At 43.0% G+C, this 21,105-nt stretch overlaps 1 protein-coding gene and 1 long non-coding RNA gene across 6 annotated transcripts in view; one reads left to right on the top strand and one right to left on the bottom strand.

Annotated features, from left to right (window-relative positions):
- Positions 1–2,975: 2,975 nt before the first annotated feature.
- On the bottom strand, positions 2,976–8,424 carry LOC139160208 (uncharacterized). Its single transcript, XR_011557903.1, has 2 exons — positions 7,319–8,424; positions 2,976–3,375 (listed from the first exon to the last, which is right to left on the bottom strand). It is a non-coding gene; the product is annotated as an uncharacterized lncRNA (long non-coding RNA).
- Positions 8,425–9,605: 1,181 nt separating this feature from the next.
- Positions 9,606–21,105, top strand: part of FN1 (fibronectin 1) — a 175,640-nt gene continuing 164,140 nt past the window's right edge. For 4 of the 5 annotated variants that reach the window (XM_070732226.1, XM_070732225.1, XM_070732224.1 and 1 more), the window contains exons 1-6: positions 9,616–9,706; positions 9,805–9,967; positions 11,839–11,967; positions 16,718–16,855; positions 18,138–18,269; positions 19,355–19,492. In XM_070732226.1, the coding sequence (XP_070588327.1) occupies positions 9,814–9,967; positions 11,839–11,967; positions 16,718–16,855; positions 18,138–18,269; positions 19,355–19,492 (691 nt within the window). In that variant the 5' untranslated portion in view covers positions 9,616–9,706; positions 9,805–9,813. Of the gene's footprint in view, positions 9,707–9,804; positions 9,968–11,838; positions 11,968–16,717; positions 16,856–18,137; positions 18,270–19,354; positions 19,493–21,105 lie in introns of all 5 variants that reach the window. The other variant, XM_070732223.1, reaches the window with a different exon arrangement.

The raw sequence follows: 21,105 nt of genomic DNA, 5'->3' as shown, positions 1-21,105 counted from the left end.
TTATGCAAAAAATATCACATATATAGAAGAAAAATATTCTTCTACAGAATATTTTTAAATTACTTTGATAAATCACTTGCACTCAATCTTACTGTTCTGACCCAGCCTTAGCAGAACCAAAAAAACCAGACTCCTTGTCCCCCAAGCCCCCTATTTAGCTACTGTGAATTCATTGCATTCATACAGTCCAGGGAATAGTCCTTCCAAAGGTTAATTGCAGTAACAGACCTTATCAGAACCTTGGATAATTGCCAGGCCGAGAGCTTCCAGTCACAAAGCTGTAAATTAATTCCTGGCAAGCAGCCTCTGAGGCATGAACCACAATAAGCAAATCTTCTGAAAGAAATGCAAACTGTTGTCTCCTGCAAGCACCACTCCCCCTTTGCATCTATTTATTCCTCAGCCAGGAAGGGGCCATTTGCCTTCTATGTGTGCCTTTCTTCATCAGTCAGCTCCTGCTCCTCTATTGTTCTTCCCTGTTAGCTTTGCACATATTCACATCTGGAACAGTCTCCAGCTGTTCCTTGTCCCTACTTATCTCTAACGCCAAAGACAACTGGGAAATGTTGGATGGTCCTGGCTGTCAGCCTTGGAAACCATCTTTTCCATTGGAGCTTCAGGGCTGCCATATTTAATGCCTGAGAAAATGGGAGGGGGATTACAAGGAGGATTAGCCATTCCTTTCTCTGAGAGTCAAGAGTATTCAGCCTGCACCTGGATGGGAATGACAGGGTTGTCTCGAGCTGGAACGGTGAATTGATTGGACCATATGATAGACCAATCAGGGGATGGATTTTTGACTTTCTTTTGGGTGGGGAAAAGCCAGAATTCTCAGATTTAGTTTTTTTCAGATGTGTCAATATGACATCTATAGTAAAATGGAACTTTGAAGAACTTCAACCCTTGAAGTCTTCATTCATTGGAGGTGTTACCTGTAATCCTGACATTAACCCAAATCTTCTTTTTAAACACTAACCAGGTCACCGAGTGCCGGGGTGCTGTTCAGGGTCCTGAGCTCTGAGCACCGGCCCATCATCCAGGCAATGCGAAGACTCGGGAAAGATGGAGGACAAGGTGACAACCAAGGAGGGAGCTACCAAGACTGGCACGATGTTCCACCTCAAGAACATCTACTCCCCTTCTGAGTGTGTGGTGTGATCAGAAGAGGCCATCAAAGCAGAACACCAACTGAATGCTTGGCCCAAAGAGTCAACCATTGACAGGCCTCCTGGAATAGTTGGGCCAACTCCTGGTGAGCAGCTACATCTCTCCACCCAAGGTTGGCCAACCAAGGTGGATCCTGGTCACCTTCCCAGATCTGGTCCCGCAAGCACCCAGAGGACAGTGATGGCGTCTTTCCATTCGGGCCAGGAAGATGGATGACCTTGCCTTCCTAAATGGGTCTAATCCATCAAGATGAAAGCTCCTGCCAGTGTTGGGCCACAATGTCAACCAGACCTCAGGGGCTTGCCAAGACCAGCCACCCCCCTCATCAGCTGTTCTTCATGTTGCCCCCAGCCAAGTATACTCCCCTGGCTGGGCTTTCTATCCCAGCCAGGGGAGGGTGCATTACCACTGGACGCCAGCACTGGTCTGCAGCCAGCCCTAGCTCTGTATTCAGTCCTAGTTTATTTGAGTGAAATACTCACCTTCAGCAAAATGCTAGAAGAACACATTAAGCTAGGGGGGCAGGCAGCAAAGCTTTCTAAGTGCAAATTCCATAAGACATCGCTAGACTACCTGGGCTATTAAGTGTCAAGTAAGGGAATTGAAATGGATCTAGGGAAAGTGAAAGCAGTGCTAGATTGGAAACCTCTTCACAACATATGCCATCAACTCCAAAGCTTCTTAGGGTTTGCAAATTTTTACATTCATACCCACTTTCACTGAGGTAGCCTTACCCCTAACCAAACTGCTGAAGACTGGGCCCCCACCAGTGAATCCACGGCCAAGTCAGCCATTGCCCTGGATGCTAGACTGTCAGAAAGCATTTGAAAAATTAAAGCATATTTTCACAGAAGAGCCGATTATTCAGCATCCTGATCCTGAAAGACAGTTTATTGTCCAAGCTGATGCCAGCAATGTTGCAGTGGCAGCAGTGTCCCTCCAAAATGACCATCAGGGTTGGCTATTGCCCTGCGCTTATGTGTCCAAGCACATAAGCGGCACAATTGCCCATTGACACTGAGCGGCAATGGGCAATTTGGGAGAAGGAAACCTTTGCATTGGGCGCTCCTCTCATGGAGACATTTACTAGAGGGAGTCAAGATGCCTTTCAAGGTATAGACTGACCACAAGAACTTTGAAACCTTGAAAACCCCTTGGAAGCTTTCCCCCAAACAAGTCCACTAGGCACAATATTTCCAGCGATTGAACTTCAAACTCAAATATATCCTGGGGAGGAGACACACTATCAAGGAAACACCAGTTTAAGAGCTGGCAGGAAGAAGTTGTCAATGCCATCATCCCCGTCCCCCAAATTGCAGCTCAAGTCACTACCAGAAGTCAAGCCAGACACGAGGACAAGCCCTTAGAGAACCTACCACTGTGTTAAAAGTGGTGCTTCCTACAAATCAAGAGATGTTAACCATGAGGAAAGGACTAGCATGGAAAGGGTCAAAAACTCTACATCCCCAACAGCTTGACTCATGGCTGGCCAGCCACTTTGGATTTCTAAAAACTCTACACCTGGCATAGAGGCAATTTTGGTGGCCATAGACGAAGGCAGATGTGGAAGATTATATAAAAAATTGCACTATTTGTGCCACTCTGAGGATGAGACCTGGAAAGGTCCTGGGACTGCTCCAGCTAGTAGCTGAGCCCAGCTGGCAATGGGAAGAGATTACTATGGATTTTATAGTTGAGCTCCTCGAAAGTTGGGGACACACCATGATCTGGACTCTAATTGTTCTATTCTCTAAGCAAGCACACTTTACCGCTTGCTCAGGACTGCCCTCAGCCAGGAAGCTGGCCAAGATGTTTATATATTTATTGTTAGAGTTGAAAGGGACCATGAGGGCCATCGAGTTCAACCCCCCACCCAAGCAGGAACCCTATAGTACACCAGTCAAGTGGCAGTTCAATCTTCTCTTAAAAATGTCCAGAGTGTTGGAGTTCACAACGTCCGCTGGTAGGTTGTTCCATTGGTTGATCACTCTGACCGTCAGGAAGTTCCTCCTTATCTCCATGTTGAATCTCTCCTTGGTCAGCTTCCAGCCGTTGTTCCCAGATCAAACAGATCTACCAGCTGCATGGAGTGTCACAATGAATGATTCTGGACAGGAAGTCCAATTCACTACAAACTTTTGGAGAGAGTTCCTGATGTTGAATCATCTCAAGGACTTAGCTTGGCTTTTCATCTGAGTATGAATGGAGCTGTGGAATGTACAAACACCATGATGGAACAATATATCAGATATTATATGGATTACCAGCAGGAAAAATGGGCAGACTTGCTACCTTTTGTCGAGATGGCTTACAACAATGTGATGTACAGCAGCACTGCACTGGCCCTTTACCAGCAGCATGGAGTTTGTCCCTATGGCCGAGCTGTCGAGATAACAACCCTCTTCCATGATTCCAACTGAATGGATGGAGTTGTTAAAAAAAAATTGGGAAAACACCAAAAAGATACTGGTGGATGCCGCTGAAGTGTATAAAAGGCAAGCCGATAAACACAGATCTTTCAATAACCCTTTCGGGTGGGAGACTGAATTTATCTGTTAACGAAATATATTAGGCTAAGATTGCCTAGTAAGAAGCTAGGACCTAAATTCCTGGGATCTTTCCCTATAGTGAAAGTAATTAACCCAGTATCAGTACAGCTCAGCCTCCTCTGCATATTAGGGGAAGTGCATCCAGTATTCCATGGCAGCTTGTTAAAATCAGCAATTAGTTCAAGGTTGAGACCACAGTGCACAGCATCTCCCAAACCAATTGTAGTACAGGATGAGACACACTATGAATGAAAAAGATTTTAGATTTTGGATTGGAAAGGATACCCTTTGTCAGAAGCTACCTGGGTTAAAAGTTGGGATGTGAAAACAGATGCATTAGTGAAAGAAATTCATGATAAATTTCCTAATAAGCCAAAGGGCCCTCCTAGTGGGGAGAAGTGATTAACATGCCACATTATGACTGAATTAACTCCCTGCCTTCCTCTCATACCGGGGGGGGGGGATGATTTTCAGGGGGGGGATGTCGGCCTTGGAGCTTCAGGGCTGCCATATTTAGTGCCTGGGAAAACGGGAGGGGGGTTGCATGGAGTGGTGGAGGTTTAGCCATAACAACATTCCTTTCTCCGGGAGTCAATAATGTTTGGTCTACACCGATGGGAGTGCCTGGGGGTTATCTCTAGTTTGGATAGTAAATTGATTGGATCCTGTGATGGACCTATGTGTGCAGGTGATAGATTTTTGACTTTCTTTTGGGTGGGGAAAACTCGAAACTCTCAGATTCAGGTTTTCCCAGATGCGCCAATATGACATCTCTGATAAAATGGAAGTTTGAGGAACTTCAAGCCTTGGAATTGTCTTCCGTTGAAATCCTGATACTGGCTCTATCTCTGCTTACAACACAGAGCATCCGTCAGAGCCTCCAGACTGCAGGACTGGCCAAAGTTCCTCCCCAACCTCCTCCTCATCAGAGTCTGGTGCCAGCTCTGCTGGCAGCTATTGAGCACAACACTTACAGTAGTATTTATTTATATTCTATTTTTATTAAAAAACAAAGGTAAGAGGAAATGTTTGTAAATGACAAGCATGAAAGTGACAGTGAATGAAATAAAATTAAATAATTTCCCTGAGTAAATAGTGAGATAACAGGCCACTTATATGAGTCCAGAATATTGAATGGCATCAATGCAGACCTAAGTAGTTTAAATCAGTGGAACAAATTGTTCTCCCAGTCACCCACATAAGCAAACAAGACTGCCCACTGTGAGCAAGAAAGGAAAATGTATCCTACTGTGTGAGAGTTTTGTTGGCAGATGATCCTATTGGGCAAGGCAACATCAGGGGAACATCTTAAGTATGCTTGGGGTGGTTTCTAGAACAAACAAGGGTTCTAAAGGATGAAGAGAACATTTTAAAAGATGAATCTGGCTGTCTGCCTCAAGCCTAAGAATTCTTAAGTAAACAAAAAGGAATGATTTCCATTAATGGTTAGGAGATAACCACTGAAAGGCAGTTAAATATTTAGATTATTCATCAACCTGAACATACCACCAAAATGAAGGCGGTGGCTACTCTGAAGCCTCATTGGTACAAAATGATAATTAGTCATAGTTTACACTGGGAAGAACCTCAAGAACCTATTTCATAGTTTACACTGGGAAGAACCTCAAGAACCTATTTCAGGAGGAAAAACCTCCTGAAATAGGAAAAGAGAAAAAACTTATGTCAACCCACAGCATTCTTCTTCTAATTACTGCTTTTGATACAAAGTAATGCTTAACTTGATAGAGTATCTCTGAGAAAGTTTTGTTGGTGTAAGATGAGTGTGAATATCTAAAATTTGACATTGACCTGAAATCTAAATATAACAGAATGCAGTTCTAAACAAACTTTCCTGAAATCAATGGGACTTATGTGTAAGATATATCTGTCGCATATTACAGTATCTACAGTAAAAGTAAAATGCAATAGGATAATTTTTTTTAAAAGATTCATTGCTGTAAGGCAGTGATTCTCAATCTTTTCTTTCCCACATACCTTTAAATACCTTTTGTGGCCATGGACCATAGCCACGAAGCCCTAAGAATTAACTAAAGATTTAAATCATAACTTAAAATCTTTGCAGACCCTCCCAGGGGTGATGACCTCCCAGGGGGGTGATGACCTCCCAGGGGTCTCTGGACCACAGGTTGAGAACCACTGCTGTAAGTGATTTTGATGATGGATTAGTAAATATAAATCAGCAGATTTAGAGAACATACAAATGAAGCACATTTGGGACCCTATCAAAACTCAGGAGGATCTTGAGAAGCTGGAATAATGGACAGAAAACTGCACAATAAATGAAACAGGAACAAATGCAAATATTTACATTTTGGTGGGAAAAATCTATACAGTCATACCTCGTCTTACGAACCTAATTGGTTCCAGGGGGAGGTTCGTAAGACGAAAGGTTCGTAAGACGAAACATTGTTTCCCATAGGAAACAATGTAAAGTCAATTAATCTGTGCAACCAAAAAAAAACCCCCGCAAAAAAATGCTGCCACCCGGCTGTCACCTTTTAAAACAGCCTGGGGGCTTCTCAGCGACCTCCCGAACGCCGAACGCCGAACCCGAACTTCTGGGTTCGGCGTTCGGGAGGCCGCCGAGAAGCCCCGAGGCTGTTTTAAAAGGTGACAGCCAGGCGGCGGGGCTTCCCAGCAGCCTCCGAACGCCGAACGCGGAAGATCGGGTTTGGCGTTCGGCTTCGGGAGGCTGCTGGAAAGCCGCCCGGCTGTTTTAAAAGGTGACCGCCGGGCTGGGGGGCTTCCCAGCACCCCCCCGAACCCGGAAGTTCGGCAAAGGTTCGGGGTTCAGGAGGTTGCTGGGAAGCCCCCCAGCCCGGCGGTCACCTTTTAAAACAGCCGTGCGGCTTTCCAGGAGCCTCCGAACGCCGAACGCAGAAGTTTGGGTTTGGCGTTCGGCTTCAGAAGACTCCTGGAAAGCCGCGCGGCTGTTTTAAAAGGTGACAGCCGGGCTGAGGGGCTTCCCAGCAACCCCCCGAACTTTTGCCGAACTTCCGGGTTCGGGGGGGGTGCTGGGAAGCCCCCCAGCCCGGTGATCACCTTTTAAAACAGCCGGGCGGCTTTCCAGCAGCCTCCCGAAGCCGAACGCCAAACCCGAACTTCCGCGTTTGGTGTTTGGAGGCTGCTGGAAAGCCGCGCGGCTGTTTTAAAAGGTCACAGCCGGGCTGGGGGGCTTCCCACCAGCCTCCCGAACCGAACCCGGGGTTCAGAAAAATTTTGCCTCTTCTTACGAACTTTTTTCGAGTTACGAACCGGCGTCCGGAGGCTGCTGGGAAGCCCCGCCGCCCGGCTGTCACCTTTTAAAACAGCCGGGGGGCTTCCCAGCAGCCTCCCGAACGCCGGTTCGTAACTCGAAAAAAGTTCGTAAGAAGAGGCAAAATTTTTCTGAACCCCGGGTTCGTATCACGAGTTGTTCGTAAGACGAGGAGTTCGTATCTTGAGGTACCACTGTATTCGTTAGAAGCTGGGTTGAAAACTTAATTAAAATCCCCAATCATAATTACCATGTTTCCCTGAAAATAAAACCTGGTCTAAATAAGTACCAGGTCTTATTTTAGGGGGGTATCTTACCCTCTTACCTTAGGACCACTGCAGCCAAGCCTTCCATGCTCCAACACCTGTTGTGTTGTTGTTCGACTTCTTCTGTGACTGCTCGTGGCTACTCATGGCCAGACACTGTGAGAGTCGTCGTGCCAGTGCTGCTTGCATAGCACATTGTGCCATTGCGCATGTGAGTGGTTCAGCATGACGAGCCTTGCAGCGTTTTGCGCGAGTGGCGGCACTGGCGTGATGAGCTGTGCAACATTCTGCTAAATGTTGGAATACTGAATATAGAAATACTGAAACCAAGGAAAATTGTGAGTTATGCAGTGAATTTTATATAAGTGACCTTCCACAGAAAAAAATCACTGACCCATTCCAATGATACATATAGAAGGTGGAATTCAGAGTGGGGTGAATGAGATATTTGTCTTCAGGAACCAGAACTAACAAAATAAAGTTACCAAAGAAAATGTTGGGAATCTTTTCTTTCTTTCCAATGCTGTCTTCCTCTACTGGTATAGCTCTCATGGCTGCATTTTGCACTGGTGCACAAGGTGTACCCATGTAAATGCCCCCCTCGCCACAAAAGAGAGATGGTCTTCTAAGCTCAGCTATGGATCGAGGAGGATGCCCAGGTTATGGACCCTCTCTGAGGTGGTGCCCCAGGGTGATGGGCGGACAGTTGGAATTGTCCCTGGGAGGCCAAATCCATAGCCACTCCGTCTTCTTGGGACTGAACCTATTAATGCCCATTCAGACCCTGACACCCTCCAGACATTGGCACATTACCTCCACTGCTTCACTGGGTGGACACGGGTTGGAGATGTATAGCTAAATGTCATCAGCAGACTGATGGTAATTGACTCCGTGCCCTCAGATGACCTCACCCACGGTTTCATGTAGATATTAAACAACAGGGGTGAGAGAACCTACCCTTGAGGAACCCCAAACGGAGGGACCTAGGAGTCAACCTCTGGCCACCTGCTAACATTGACTATGGCTGACCAGAGAGGTAGGAGGAGAACTTCCCACTCCCAACCCCTCCAGCAGGAGGATACCATGGTCGATGGTATTGAAAGCCTCTGAGAAGTCAAGAAGCACCAGGATAGAGGATAACCCCCTATCCTGGGCCCGCCAGAGATCATCCATCAATGCAACCAAAGCAGTTGCAGTGCTGTAGCCGGGCCTGAATCCTGACTGCCGAGGACTCAGATAATCGGCTTCATCCCAGGACCATTAGAGCTGGAGTGACACCACCTTCTCAACAACCTTTCCTATAAAGGGATGGTTGAAGACAAGATTATAATTGTTCAAAACAGGTTATGCTCACTAACTCCCATTTTCTATAATTTTTTATTGGACAAGTATGATTGGACACAAAAGGCATTTGTTTCTGGTGCATACGCTCTGTCTACATATAAGCAATGTGATAGATCATGATAATCATAAAATGAATCATTCTAAGTCATGTTACAACACTCAATATAGTATAGTATAATAATATAGAATAAAAGCAAAAAACATAAATCATAAAATACAAACAACATGCATGTTCTTTTTTTTCAGTCAGACAATTGAGTTTGCAATTGGAACCTGAGGGATCAATAATGGAGACAGCAGATTGTTTTCAGCTGACGACCACTGAAATGATGTTTGAAGCAAGTCTAAGTTAGTGTGCTTTGAATACCCCATCTTTTCCCCAGCATTGTAATTTAATGAGGTTGGATATTATTTTTATTCCTTTTATACATCCATTCATGCTTCCACTTTCTCAGCACCAAACAAATAAAAATTGACAGACTGAAAAAAAAAACCCTTCACACAAAGAAAAAGAATCCCATGAAGAGAGGAATAGAAAAGGGAGAAGACAGAAAGAGAAAGAGAACTGGGACCTGCATAAGATTTAACTGCAGTTTTAAGAGAGAAGTTATTGTTCCTGTGATCTCTTCCTCATGGTCCTAAATATGTTTCTGCACCACAAGCGAAGCTAAAATCGTCACTAAGTTCTTTTAAAACGTTTTCGGACGCTCGAAGGTTCCCATGACTGGCTGACTTCGGGGGGTCCAAATATGACCAACTGGCGGCATCGCTAAGCTGCAACAAGAACTGCAACAGCCCTCACTCTCACTCCACAGACTCTCTAAAATTTAGCCCCGTTCAAATCTTTCAGAAGTGAGATCTTTGTTTGCTGTGTAATGCAACTCCCGGGCCGTGACGCTAACACTCCGCCTGGACCAATTGGAAAGACGTTGCCGTCCGAAATGGGTGTCTCCGACGAGGCCCTCCTCCTCTTCCCCCCTGTAATCCCTCGCGGGGGTCCCTGTGGCTAGGAGCGCTATATAAATCCAATGGGACCCAGCGATCTGCCCTTCTCGCAACTTGTAGTGGTTGCGCCAGATAGGAGAAGCAAAGGCTGAGAGGCGGTAAGAGAGTTTGCAAGTTTTCCTTCATCCCACTTTATGAACCAGATAAAATTGATTTGCCTCCTGTTTCAAACACGATCCGTTTATTTTCCCGACAGTTTTCCAAGATGCCGGACAGTCGATCGAAGGGAAGGATTCTTTTGGTATTGATCCTTTGTTCGGGGGCAGGGGTCTGGGGTTCGCAATCCCGCGGGGGGAAAAGCAAGAGGCAAACGCAGCAGCATATCGTTCAGCCTTCTCTGCCGGTCGGGCAGAACAAACGTGAGTAATTCTGGGATGAGCGATAACGGCTTTTCAGGGGAGAGGTCGGATCATGGACGCTTTGAAAAACCGAAATCAAACTTAAGGAGCATACCGAAAATTGCAACTTTGGATGGTTGTGAAGGGGGGAAATAAAATTTATTATATGAATGTGGTAATAGTTCTTTCTTGAATCTACTCGGGTCTAATACATGAAATCATCAGATTGAGAGTAAGAAAATTTGCAGGAAACAAAACCGATGAAGGGGAGAAATATTTTTGAACTTAACTTTAGTAGGGATTTAGCAATGCCTGTCCAAGTATTACAGCAATTTAGGACAACCTTTTAATGGTTCCAGAGTTACTTTCCTTGTCCAGTCAGCTTTGCAACCTGTGGAAGATTGCAGTTTGATAATCCATCATGGACTCTTGGATGCAAGGACACACTGGACAGCTAGAACATTTCTATGCACAATCATGAAAAAGCTTTTTCCAGGGAGTTTTCAGATTAATTAAACTGAACCATGTTGTTGGGTGGGGAATCCTCTTGATATTACATTTATGTCCAGTTTTTCTGCCAAGGAATTCAAGCTTGAGTTTCAAGCCTAATTAAGATTTATTGTTGGAATATACAGTATATTGCATTGAACCCAAAGATGATTATGTCTAAATACTGAGTGCCTCCTGATTAGATTGGACACCCTACTCTTGGGGAGGTCTGGTAAAAAAAAAATGCTGCTTCCCAAGCTTTGCCAGTTTGCTCTTACGGAATTAAAAATTCTTAATTTTTATTTTTCTCATTGATACCAGTGAGAAGCAAAACTATCTCATCAGATTTGGCAAATTGTATGAAGATGTTGAGAGAACACCTTTTTTGTTTTTATTTTTAATGGTCTCTTTGTGGTTAAATTCCGTCTCTTTGTTAAATTCTTGGTGGTTAAGTTATATACATACATACATATATATCTGGTCTGTCATATTCTTCATTACTGAAAAAAGGGATTCTTGTCCTGGTCTATTTCTCTTTCACACACATTTGCTTCTTTAGGATGAATTGATTTTCCTGAAATCCAGACATTTCTCAAGAAGGGTAAATTAGCATTCCATTTTTTTCACTGTAGTTATATCAGCTAGAGAGAAAAATGAGATAATCTAGAAAGGGTGGCTTTCTATTTGTTCTCTTACAAAAGAACTGGAATCAAAAATTTCTATATTAATTGACTTGAAAGTAAAATAGAGGAAATCATCATTCCTGCTGTTAAAAAAAACAGATTTTAAAATTAAGGTGTTTGAATTAATTTTGAAAGGTATAGAACATACTTTTTCATTTAAAAATCTTTATGTGAATTGAAAAAAAAGATGCTGAGATTACACTTCAAAATTGTTTAGAAAATATGATTTTCCATTAAAGTAGTCATCTCAGGAAATGATAACACTGTAAATGTGGGGAAAAGGCTTGGAAATTAAAAAAAATAGAGACTAGTTCTATTTGGCAAGAATAAACCTGCTTAGGGAAGAGAGCCAAATTTTCTTTCAAATCTTTTGGGGGCTTTCATGAAACATTGGATTAAGCCTCCCAGTTGAGCAATCTTTTCCATCTGTTAACATGCTGCTCCAGAATGTGAAATCTCTAGTGGTTAAATCCTGTACAGTACATTTAAAACATGGTTAAACAAGAGACGGATGGAACTGTTTTGAGTTTAACTTCAGTCTTGAGTTGCCTGCATCTAATATTAAATTACACAGAGGTTTCAAGATATATAAGGAATGTCTGGCCAGGAGTTAATGTCTATTCCATATATGTTAGGGGCTGACATTATTTCTCCTTACCAGGAGAGCCACACTTGATCTCGATGGTAGGATATTATTAAACAATGCTGTTTCTTTCTCAGAGGGATGCTATGACAATGGACAACATTATCAGATAAACCAGCAGTGGGAGCGCATTTACTTGGGGAACACTCTGGTCTGTACTTGCTATGGAGGCAGTCGAGGATTCAACTGTGAAAGCAAACCTGAGCGTAAGTTAGATGCATCTCTTGACAAACTTCTGGTCAGGAACATTTCCCCCCCTCCCCCCTAAAATAAAAAGTAGATATTTACATGTATAGAAATATCCTGGGTTTTTTAGCTCTTGGAAAAGGTAACATCAACATTTAAAGTTTCCCCTTCTTCTCAAAAAAGTTACTGTTACTGTATTTTTTTACAGTTCAGTCTCCAAGCCTGTGAATTTCTGATTGTTCGTGTCTACTGCAGATTGCAAATATCCTGGAGAAACCTTGCATTATTTTATGTAACAGATTATTCCTAGTGTAGTTTTCACACTAATTAGATTCAAGAACTGCTAGCATGGATTAATCTATCAGTAGGTTACAGTTGGGAGGCCCCAAGTATCCTGTGACCTATTCTGTGACCCACAGATAATTTATATCAAGCTTCTCTAGTGCCCTTGTTTTTAATCAGGAGAATTCAGAGGGACTTATATTGCTTATCATTGTACAGACAGATAATGTCAGTGTAGAGGTAGAGCAGATTAGGAACTCAGAGTCATACTTTTATAAGATTATAAAAACACAATATTACAAGTCTAAATGCACCCCCCACACATACACATACTCCTTCATCTTCATGAGATCTAGTGAGAATCTAGTCAGAGGTGCTTTCTCAGCTTCCAGTCGTGGCTCAGGTTCTTTTATCATACTGTTAATAGCTGATTTTCCTTTGTTCAGTTTTTGTACTATTATAGCTAAATAGCAATAGGTAAGCTGTCTCTTAAGAAAGCTTTGTCCCTGGACTTCTTGTTTTACATAACTTTAAAAGAAGCCTTCAGAGAATATGTACTCTGAACAGGACTCATTGACCCCTTAACTTCTTCTGTTTGGCTTTTTGGAAAGGTTTGACTTTGCCTTGTCAGAAAGAAGTCACAGTTAGTGTTAGGCAAACCAAACTTGCATAGTTCGGGTCTGTGCTGAACTTTGCGGGGTTCGGCATACCGAACCCGAACTTTTCCAAAAATCTGTGTTCAGGTTCGACATTCGCTCGAACACTGTGGTGGGCGGGAGGGGGAGGCGGGGAGGGCTCTGAGGCTCAAACCACCAACTCGGCTTTGGCGGGGCAGGAGGGGCGACTCCAGACCCGGAGCCTGACCTTCCCCCCAGCGCTTTGCCTCACTTGTAAGACATTTGGCTTATCTTCCAAGAAGCTTTTTCAGATCAGCAAACTTCTTGAATGAGAAGCCAAATGTCTTTTAAGAAAAACAAAAGTCCCAGAAAGTCCAATTGAAAAAGCACCTTGGGGACAAAACCTTAAAAGAGTATTTGTGTCATGCTCTTCAGAAGTGCTTTGGCACCACCTTCTCCCAGATTGTTTGTTTGGGCTGTACTGTATTCCCTGGTGTGCATCGCCTGGTGGTCTCCGGTCCAAGTCTCCACCAACCTGCTCAGCTTCCCAGCCAGACATGTTGCACTTTGGTAACGTCCAGCAAAGCAACCCAGCGGAGTAGCAACTTCCATGGCTCGTAGCCACTGCCCCTTTTCCTTGCCGCTTCCCCTTTAAGCCCCAGAGCAAACTCCCCACTACTTCTCCCTGCCCGCCCCGTCTGTCAGTCCCGCCTCCGTCGCACCCAGCAGTGCAGCCGCCCATGTGCGAATCGCAACTTTTGCTCCCGGTGCTGCTCCACGACCGGGTTTCGGTGGGATCTCTCTCCTTTCCCTGCCGGTCTTCAGAAGTTCTCTGCCGGCTCTGATCCTTCCGGATCTGCTGCCTCCGTGCAATTTGCTTCTGGTCTCACCCAGAAAGGCGAGCCAGGAACTTCACACTTCTTCTCCCAGTCCCCGCTGGGCTCGGTTTCCCCGAGGAGTTGGTTCAGTCCCACTTGCTCGGACCAACAGGCAAAGGCGGGTGCGCCCCTGCCTGCCTGCCGCCCCTCAAGTGCTTACCAACTGCCTGCCTTCATCTGCAGCTCTGATGAAACCCGGCGGGGGAGCCGAGGCGCTGGAGGGCGAAGGTGAGGAAGGGGAGTGGGAACTGCTGAACCCCGAGTCTGACTCAGAGCCCTCCCTGCCTCCCCCTCCCACCCACCGCCCGCTTGAAGTGCCGGCTGGGATCCTGAAGCGCTGGGGGTAGGTGTCAGGCTCCATCAAGCGGGCGATGGACGGGAGCCGCTGAAACGAGAGAGAACTAGGGGCAGGGATTTTCGGTGGCTCCTGGCCATTGCCTGCTTGATGGAGCGTGACACCCCCCTCCAGCACTTCGCCTCCCACCGGGCCAGAGGGGTTTGGGTTTGGGTTTGGCGAACCTACCCAAACTCTGACGGCAAGTTCGTCCGAACCCGCTGAACCCAAACTTCGTTGGGTTCACCCAACACTAGTCACATAACAATGTACTGAAGGATCGATCCTTCAACATAAGATAGGATATTAGAGAAAATGCTGCATAAGACTAGAGAAAAAAAAATCTGGCAGATCAGATTTGCTATGGAGAACATTTTGAAGCAAACGAAAAATAACATTTCCAAAAATTGACAAGACCAAGAAAAAATTCTACTCATACCACTGAAAGAAGCTATTAAACAAATTAAATTTATTAATTTTCATGTCTCCATATTAAAAAAGTAATACCATATTGGAGATACAATAAGATAGAACAGTGGCCCCCAAACTACGGCCCGGGGGCCGGATGTGGTCCACTGAGGCCATTTATCCGGCCCGCGGTTGAGTCTGTTGGCCTGGAGAAACCCCTGTGGGCTCTGAGGCCCGCCCGGCTTCTCCGGCTGTATCCGGGGACCACGGCAATGTCCCCTGTAAGGCGTGCTGCCATGCACACAAAAACAACCCCCCATGCAGTCTTTTCCAAGGCTGCACTGGGGAGCTGGGCATCGGAGTTGGGGCGGGGAGCGATAAAGAAAGTGCGGGGAAGTCTTGCACCAGTGAAGGTTCGCACATGCCTATGCGCGCGAGCTCCCCATTCTACTGCCAGCTTGTCATGCACCTGGGGGGTGGGGAGGCTGAGCACTCCGCCGTGAACTTCAGAGAGAGAAGTGGGGAGAAAGAAAGAAAAGGGAAAGAGAAGGGAAAAAGAAGGAGGGAAAGAGAAGTGGAGAGGAAGGAAGGAGAGAGGGAAGGAAGGTGGCGAAAGAGAGGGAGAGAGAAAGGGAGGGAGGGAGAGAGAAAGAGATAGTGTGAAAGAGAGAGAGCAAGAGAGAGAGAGAAAGCAAGAGAGAGCAGAGAGAGAGAGAGAAAGAAAGCAAGAGAGAGAGAGAAAGATAATGAGTGAGAGAAAGAAAGCAAGAGAGAGAAAAGGAGAGGAAGGAAGGAGGGAGGGAATGAGAAATGGAGGGAAAAGGAAGGAAGGAAAGAAGGAAGGTAGAAGAAATGGAACAAGGAAGGAAGGAAGAATGAAATGAATGGAGGGGCGGAGGAAGGAAGGACTTTTTTGGGGTGTGTGTGTAATTTTTTAAAAAAAAATTCTCTCAACATGCATTCAAACAATACAGTGTACCATCTAATTTTCCATGAATAAAATGTGGTATTTTGTTAGTAACTAATATCAATCATCAAAAAAGTTGCAAATGTTTTTTTCTAAAGTTGTCACCCAGGTACATACTTTTCTTTTAATTAAATTCCCTCCTTAATGTTCCTTAAAAAAGTACACTAATTATATTTCTAACGTATTAACCATTATGAAAAAGTGCTTCCTTCTTTCTTTATACATTTTTTTATAATCCAAAAAAAAACTTGTATAGCCAATCAGATGTTAACAAAAGAAAATTAAAAACAAAACATAAACTTTTGTGAATTTCAGACTCCCCCCCCCTCTAAAAACGTTCCCATTTTGTTTTTTACTTTAAAATAAAGTATGTGCACTGTGCATAGGGATTTGTTCGTAGTTTTTTTAATAGTCCGGCCCTCCAACAGTCCGAGGGACCGTGAACTGGCCCCCTGTGTAAAAAGTTTGGGGACCCTTGAGATAGAATAATAAAACTAAATATAATTACAGAGTAAGATAATGATTGGAAATTACAACAGATTACAAACATTTTGTCCTGAGTCTCAGGAGAAGGGCGGCATAGAAATCAAATTAATAAATAAAATAAATTTTGCATGTCACTACAGAAACATTGTGATAATAGGAAGTAATATATTTGTGCTACCTTCTGCTTAGAGACAGGTGGTGCTACTTCTCATCTTTTCCCCACTTTCTGGGTCTGCTCCCTCCGCACTGCTGCTTATAGACCTTCACACGATCTCCCCCTCTGTGTGCATCATCTATCACATTCTCTCTGCAACATTTTATTTATCAGAATTGCACTTCAGTACTTAATTGTCCTGCAAGAGATGTATAATATTTAAATATCTGAGGTTATCTGTGTCAAGACATGTAAGAATTGTAATTTAGAAGTGAAATCCAAGATTTACCTTTTGTATGTTTTCATGTGTACATATTGTACATATGAATAAAGGATAGGTCATTGCAACTGCCATCTTGTCTGGTTTGAACCCCTGCCTTAGATGTGTCCGTCAGTGTCAGCAGGAACTGAGTAACTGTAGCATTCTGCCTTGAATTCCCAATCTTCATGGCTGACTCATTAAGGAGACCAAGTTTGTTTTGATCATATGTCCCGGCTTGTGCCCAGACTAGAATAGGTCCAGAGAGTCTATTTCTTCCAGAAATGTTTGAACTTATCGTATCAACTGAATAAGGTAGGGAAAGGAGATTAGAAGCTGCAAGATGTAGATTTATCTGTGGGTTTTTTTCCTTCTTTCTACACAGCGGAGGAAACGTGTTTTGATAAATACACTGGGACTACTTATCGAGTAGGGGAAACCTATGAACGCCCAAAGGATTCGATGATCTGGGACTGTACTTGTATTGGGGCTGGGCGTGGAAGAATCAGTTGCACTATTGCAAGTATGTATTAAATCCTTCCCTGAGATGTTTAGATGATGTTCTCCAAGACAATGTGCTAATCCATATACTCACTTTGCTGGAATATCGCAAAATCTAATGGTTTCCATAATAAGAAGTAGGTACCACACATAATGTTGCATAATTATAAGGAATTTGTCTGTGGCAAGTTCAATCAAGAGGGAGGGAAAGAGAGAGAGAGAGAGAGGAAAAAGAGAGAGAGAAGAGAGAGAGAGGGAGGGAGAGAGAAAGAAAGAGGGAATGTAATTGAGACAACTGTTATTTGCTGTATGTTGACATTATGAATAAGTGTGTAGGTTATACCTAAGATTGTCTCCTGCATGAAGAAAAGGAGAATGTGAAAAAGAGTGAAATAGCTGTTCTAGGTGGTGGGGATTGTCCCTGCTGCCACTGCCTGTTTGCCACCATTTGGTGCAAATGGACAGCGGTGGCGAACGGGGTGCGGCAAATGGAGGGTATTCTGGGAGGCAAATTCAATTGTTAATCAACTGCTTTGCAGCGAAGGCTTCGGTGTTCCCCAGTAGTGGCAGCAGCTCAGCTCAGGTGGGCATAACAGAGTGGAGCCCTGATGAGCCATGTGCTGGGGCAACAATAATGTGCTGAAGCTGACCAGGCTGCTGTTTGCTGCAAAGACACTACCCAGATGAATATAGGATGGATACTAGGAAGCAGGGACAGATTTTTTTCCTGTTTTTCTCCTAATGTGCATCTTATAGTCTAAAAATACAGTATTTTTCATTACTACATGTCAGAACTTTGACTTCATTGTAAAGCAAGGACTCAAATGTGTGACCTCAATTTCAAGCAATCCTAATTAATATAATCAATATGAGAGATGAAGGGAAGTGCAGTTCAACATTTAACTTATCTTCTTATAGTTCTATAATCTAGTTTTTATAATTTTATAATCCAAATGTTTTAACATCCCTAATAAATTAGGGAGACTTCTGGTAAGACAGGAAAGTGGCCTGTTATGACAGGAAAGTGGCTACCCCGAGTCTTCGGAGAAGGGCGGCATACAAATCAACCATTCAAACAAACAAACAAGACTGGCTGCTTTTCATAGCTTACCACATTATGAAGGATTGTCCAATGCTGAAATGGATGAATGGATCAAAGACTATAATTGGGGCAATAATTAACTAATAATTAACTAATAATTGGAGCAATCTTAAAGAGTTGCTGAACTACTACATAGACAACATTGAAGTAGATACATTAATTATATAAATTGGAAGAACAGTTTTTATGCTTTGTTTTTCAGATCGATGTCATGAAGGTGGCCAGTCCTACAAGATTGGTGATACCTGGCGCAGGACTCATGAGACAGGAGGCTACATGTTAGAATGTGTATGTCTCGGCAATGGAAAGGGTGAATGGACTTGCAAACCAGTTGGTATGATTTAGTTTTCTTTTATGCATTTCAGAGATCAAAAGTATTTCAGTTGCAAATAGAGCTGTTCGTTACTGTAAGCAGACTTTGGACTTCTGTGATAATATTTTATCACAGTTGATATATATTTTATCTCAGTTGATATATATAAATACTCAAAACATGTATACTGGACTTTTGATCTGCAGGTAGTGCTTCTGAATATAAGACAATAAACAAATTCACTTAGAATACAGGTACAGTATTCCGTAGAGCAGTGATGGCAAACCTATGGCACAGGTGCCATAGGTGGCTCACAGAGCCATATCTGCTGGCACACGAGCAGTTGCCCTAGCTCAGCTCCAACGTGTACGTGTGTGCTGGTCAGCTGATTTTTGGCTCATACAGAGGCTCTGTGAGGGTGCTTTTGGCTTCCAGACAGCCTCTGGGGGGGATTTGGGAGGGAAGCCTTTGGCCTGGGGAGAGCAAAAAATGAGCCTACTGGGTTCACCAGAAGTTGGGAAACAGGCCATTTCCGGCCTCCAGAGGGTCTTTGGTGGGCGAGGGAAGCTGTTTTCACCCTCCCCAGCATTGAATAATGGGTGTGGGCACTTATGCATGCGCGATAGCACACATCCATGTTTTTTCAGCGCCGAAGGAAAAAAAGGTTCGCCCTCACTGCCATAGAGAAAATGCCTAGGTTCCCTGCTGTCTAGTTTTTATAATTTTTTGATAGGGAAGGGTTGGTTAAGAGAATCATACTCCAAAGTTTGATGTGCTTTATTGGTATAACAGAAAATTATCCAGATCATTTTGAAATATAGTCCTATATATAGTTATATACTCCAAATATAGCTAAATCTTCAAAAGGAACATAAAATAAAACAGTTGTCAGCAACACCAATATTGCAAACACTTAGAAACTTCTATTTTATTAAATTGCCAGATTTCTGCATGCTGCATTTTTAACCACGTGCAAAAATTATGGAAGCATTTTCTTTCCTTCCTAATTATGAAATGTAATTCTTTCCTTGATGAAATTGTAAAGAAAACAGTGCAGTGAGGTTATTTTTTTTTCTTTTTCATCTTTGAAAATTAATTTCCCTTAGCTGAGCGATGCTATGATAATACAGCTGGGACATCATATGTTGTTGGAGAAGTTTGGGAAAAGCCATATCAGGGCTGGATGATGGTGGATTGCACTTGCCTTGGAGAAGGCAGTGGGAGGATTACTTGCACTTCCAGAAGTAAGTATGGGCTTGTGGCAGAGCAGCTCATGCTGAGTATCAGCACAAATAATGCTCTTGGGTATTTTTCATTTGCCCCATTATTTTGAAGGAGGGTCCAAAGTCCGGAATGTTCTGCACAAATTGTTTGGCTGACTGTATTCACACCATCTATGAAGCTATAATAAATTATTAGCATAGTAAATTAGCAATTTGGTGGCTGCTGCCTCCTCCATCCAAGTATTGTGGTTAAAATGTTGCCTGTCAGTAGTTTCCTTAAGTCAAGGGTGCGGGCCTTTCTCATTTTTTCAGTATAGTAAAGCCACAAGGGACATGACAATGCACAAAGATATCACCAGGGAGGGAATTGGGGTTGCAAAAAGAAGCTAAGACTTGGGGCCATACTAATGAAAAAGTTAGTTTTAAACAAATTTTGGTTTGAATTACCTGGGAATAATAATTGCATTTTAATCTGTGAGATCATAGAATATATTATTTTCTCTATTCTGAACTTTGCTAGGAAATATGAAAATTATCAGAAAAGCTAAAGAAGCCTTTTATTTTGGAGAACATAGAAATATGTCTTTGAATTTTAGAGAAGTCAGTCCTCTTCAATTCCAGGCTATCATTTATTGTACCTATTGGATATTGGTAGAAAGTCCGGTCAGTCCGGAAGGAGCTAGCTTGGATCCCAAGATAAATTTATGAAAGTTTTGATTATTTCTCCAAACTATCTTTCAAGACATTGAGAAGGTTCCACTAAACAATGTGGAAGTACTTAGAAATAAAGACAATATGAAAATTTAATTCTATAGTTAAGTTACCATTAATTAACAAAAAAACTTTATTTAGTTACTCTTTGTCATGATCCCTTCTCCATTCTATATTATTCAGGTGAGTTACTCAGCTTTTTGAGTGGCAGATGACTGCATGGCAATGAAAAAAATGGGTGAATTTCCTTAAATTCTAATCCATTATAAAGATTGTCATATTAAAGTTGAAAGAACTTAAAATGAAACTTTGAAAAGTTCTTATGAGGATGTTAGTTTGTGATGAAAAATTACTATGGTTTGCATCCAATTATATGCAAGGTAATCATTGTCAAGCATAGCAAATATTTAAAATTAGAGTCATTGGTTAAGTATTTGTTGTTGTTAGTCACAAAGTCATGTCCAATCCAGCATGGCCCTATAGACAATGTTCCTCCAGGCCTTCCTGCACTCTACCATCCCCCAGATGGTTAAGTATAAGCCATGCTTAAGCTGTTTTGGGGCATACCTTGTTTTTAGTACTTTTTTGTGATGGATTTTGAGATGATATTTAGCTTTTAATTGAGGATAATAACTTTTCTTAGCATAAACAATCCATTACATAAAGTAAATACTCAGTTTGAAATAAAATTTTAAAACCATAAAAGCAACACTTTTATTCAGTGTTTTTTTCTGACTGGAAACTTGTGGAGGAAAATGTGGGTCACAGTGTAAAATGGCAAAGATACAAGGATAGAATGTTCTCAACTGGGATCATATAGGTTTGGACAGACTCTGAAACTTATCTCAGTGTTTTAGATTCCTTTATCAAACCTATCAAACGGTTTGTTTCTATTTTCCCAAAGTTTGTAATATTTCCTTGTA

The sequence above is a fragment of the Erythrolamprus reginae genome, chromosome 1 (genome assembly GCF_031021105.1).
Source record: "Erythrolamprus reginae isolate rEryReg1 chromosome 1, rEryReg1.hap1, whole genome shotgun sequence".
NCBI classification, from domain to species: domain Eukaryota; kingdom Metazoa; phylum Chordata; class Lepidosauria; order Squamata; family Dipsadidae; genus Erythrolamprus; species Erythrolamprus reginae.
The sequence above is the reverse complement of the archived record's forward strand: the minus strand, read 5'-3'. Positions and strand labels throughout refer to the sequence as shown.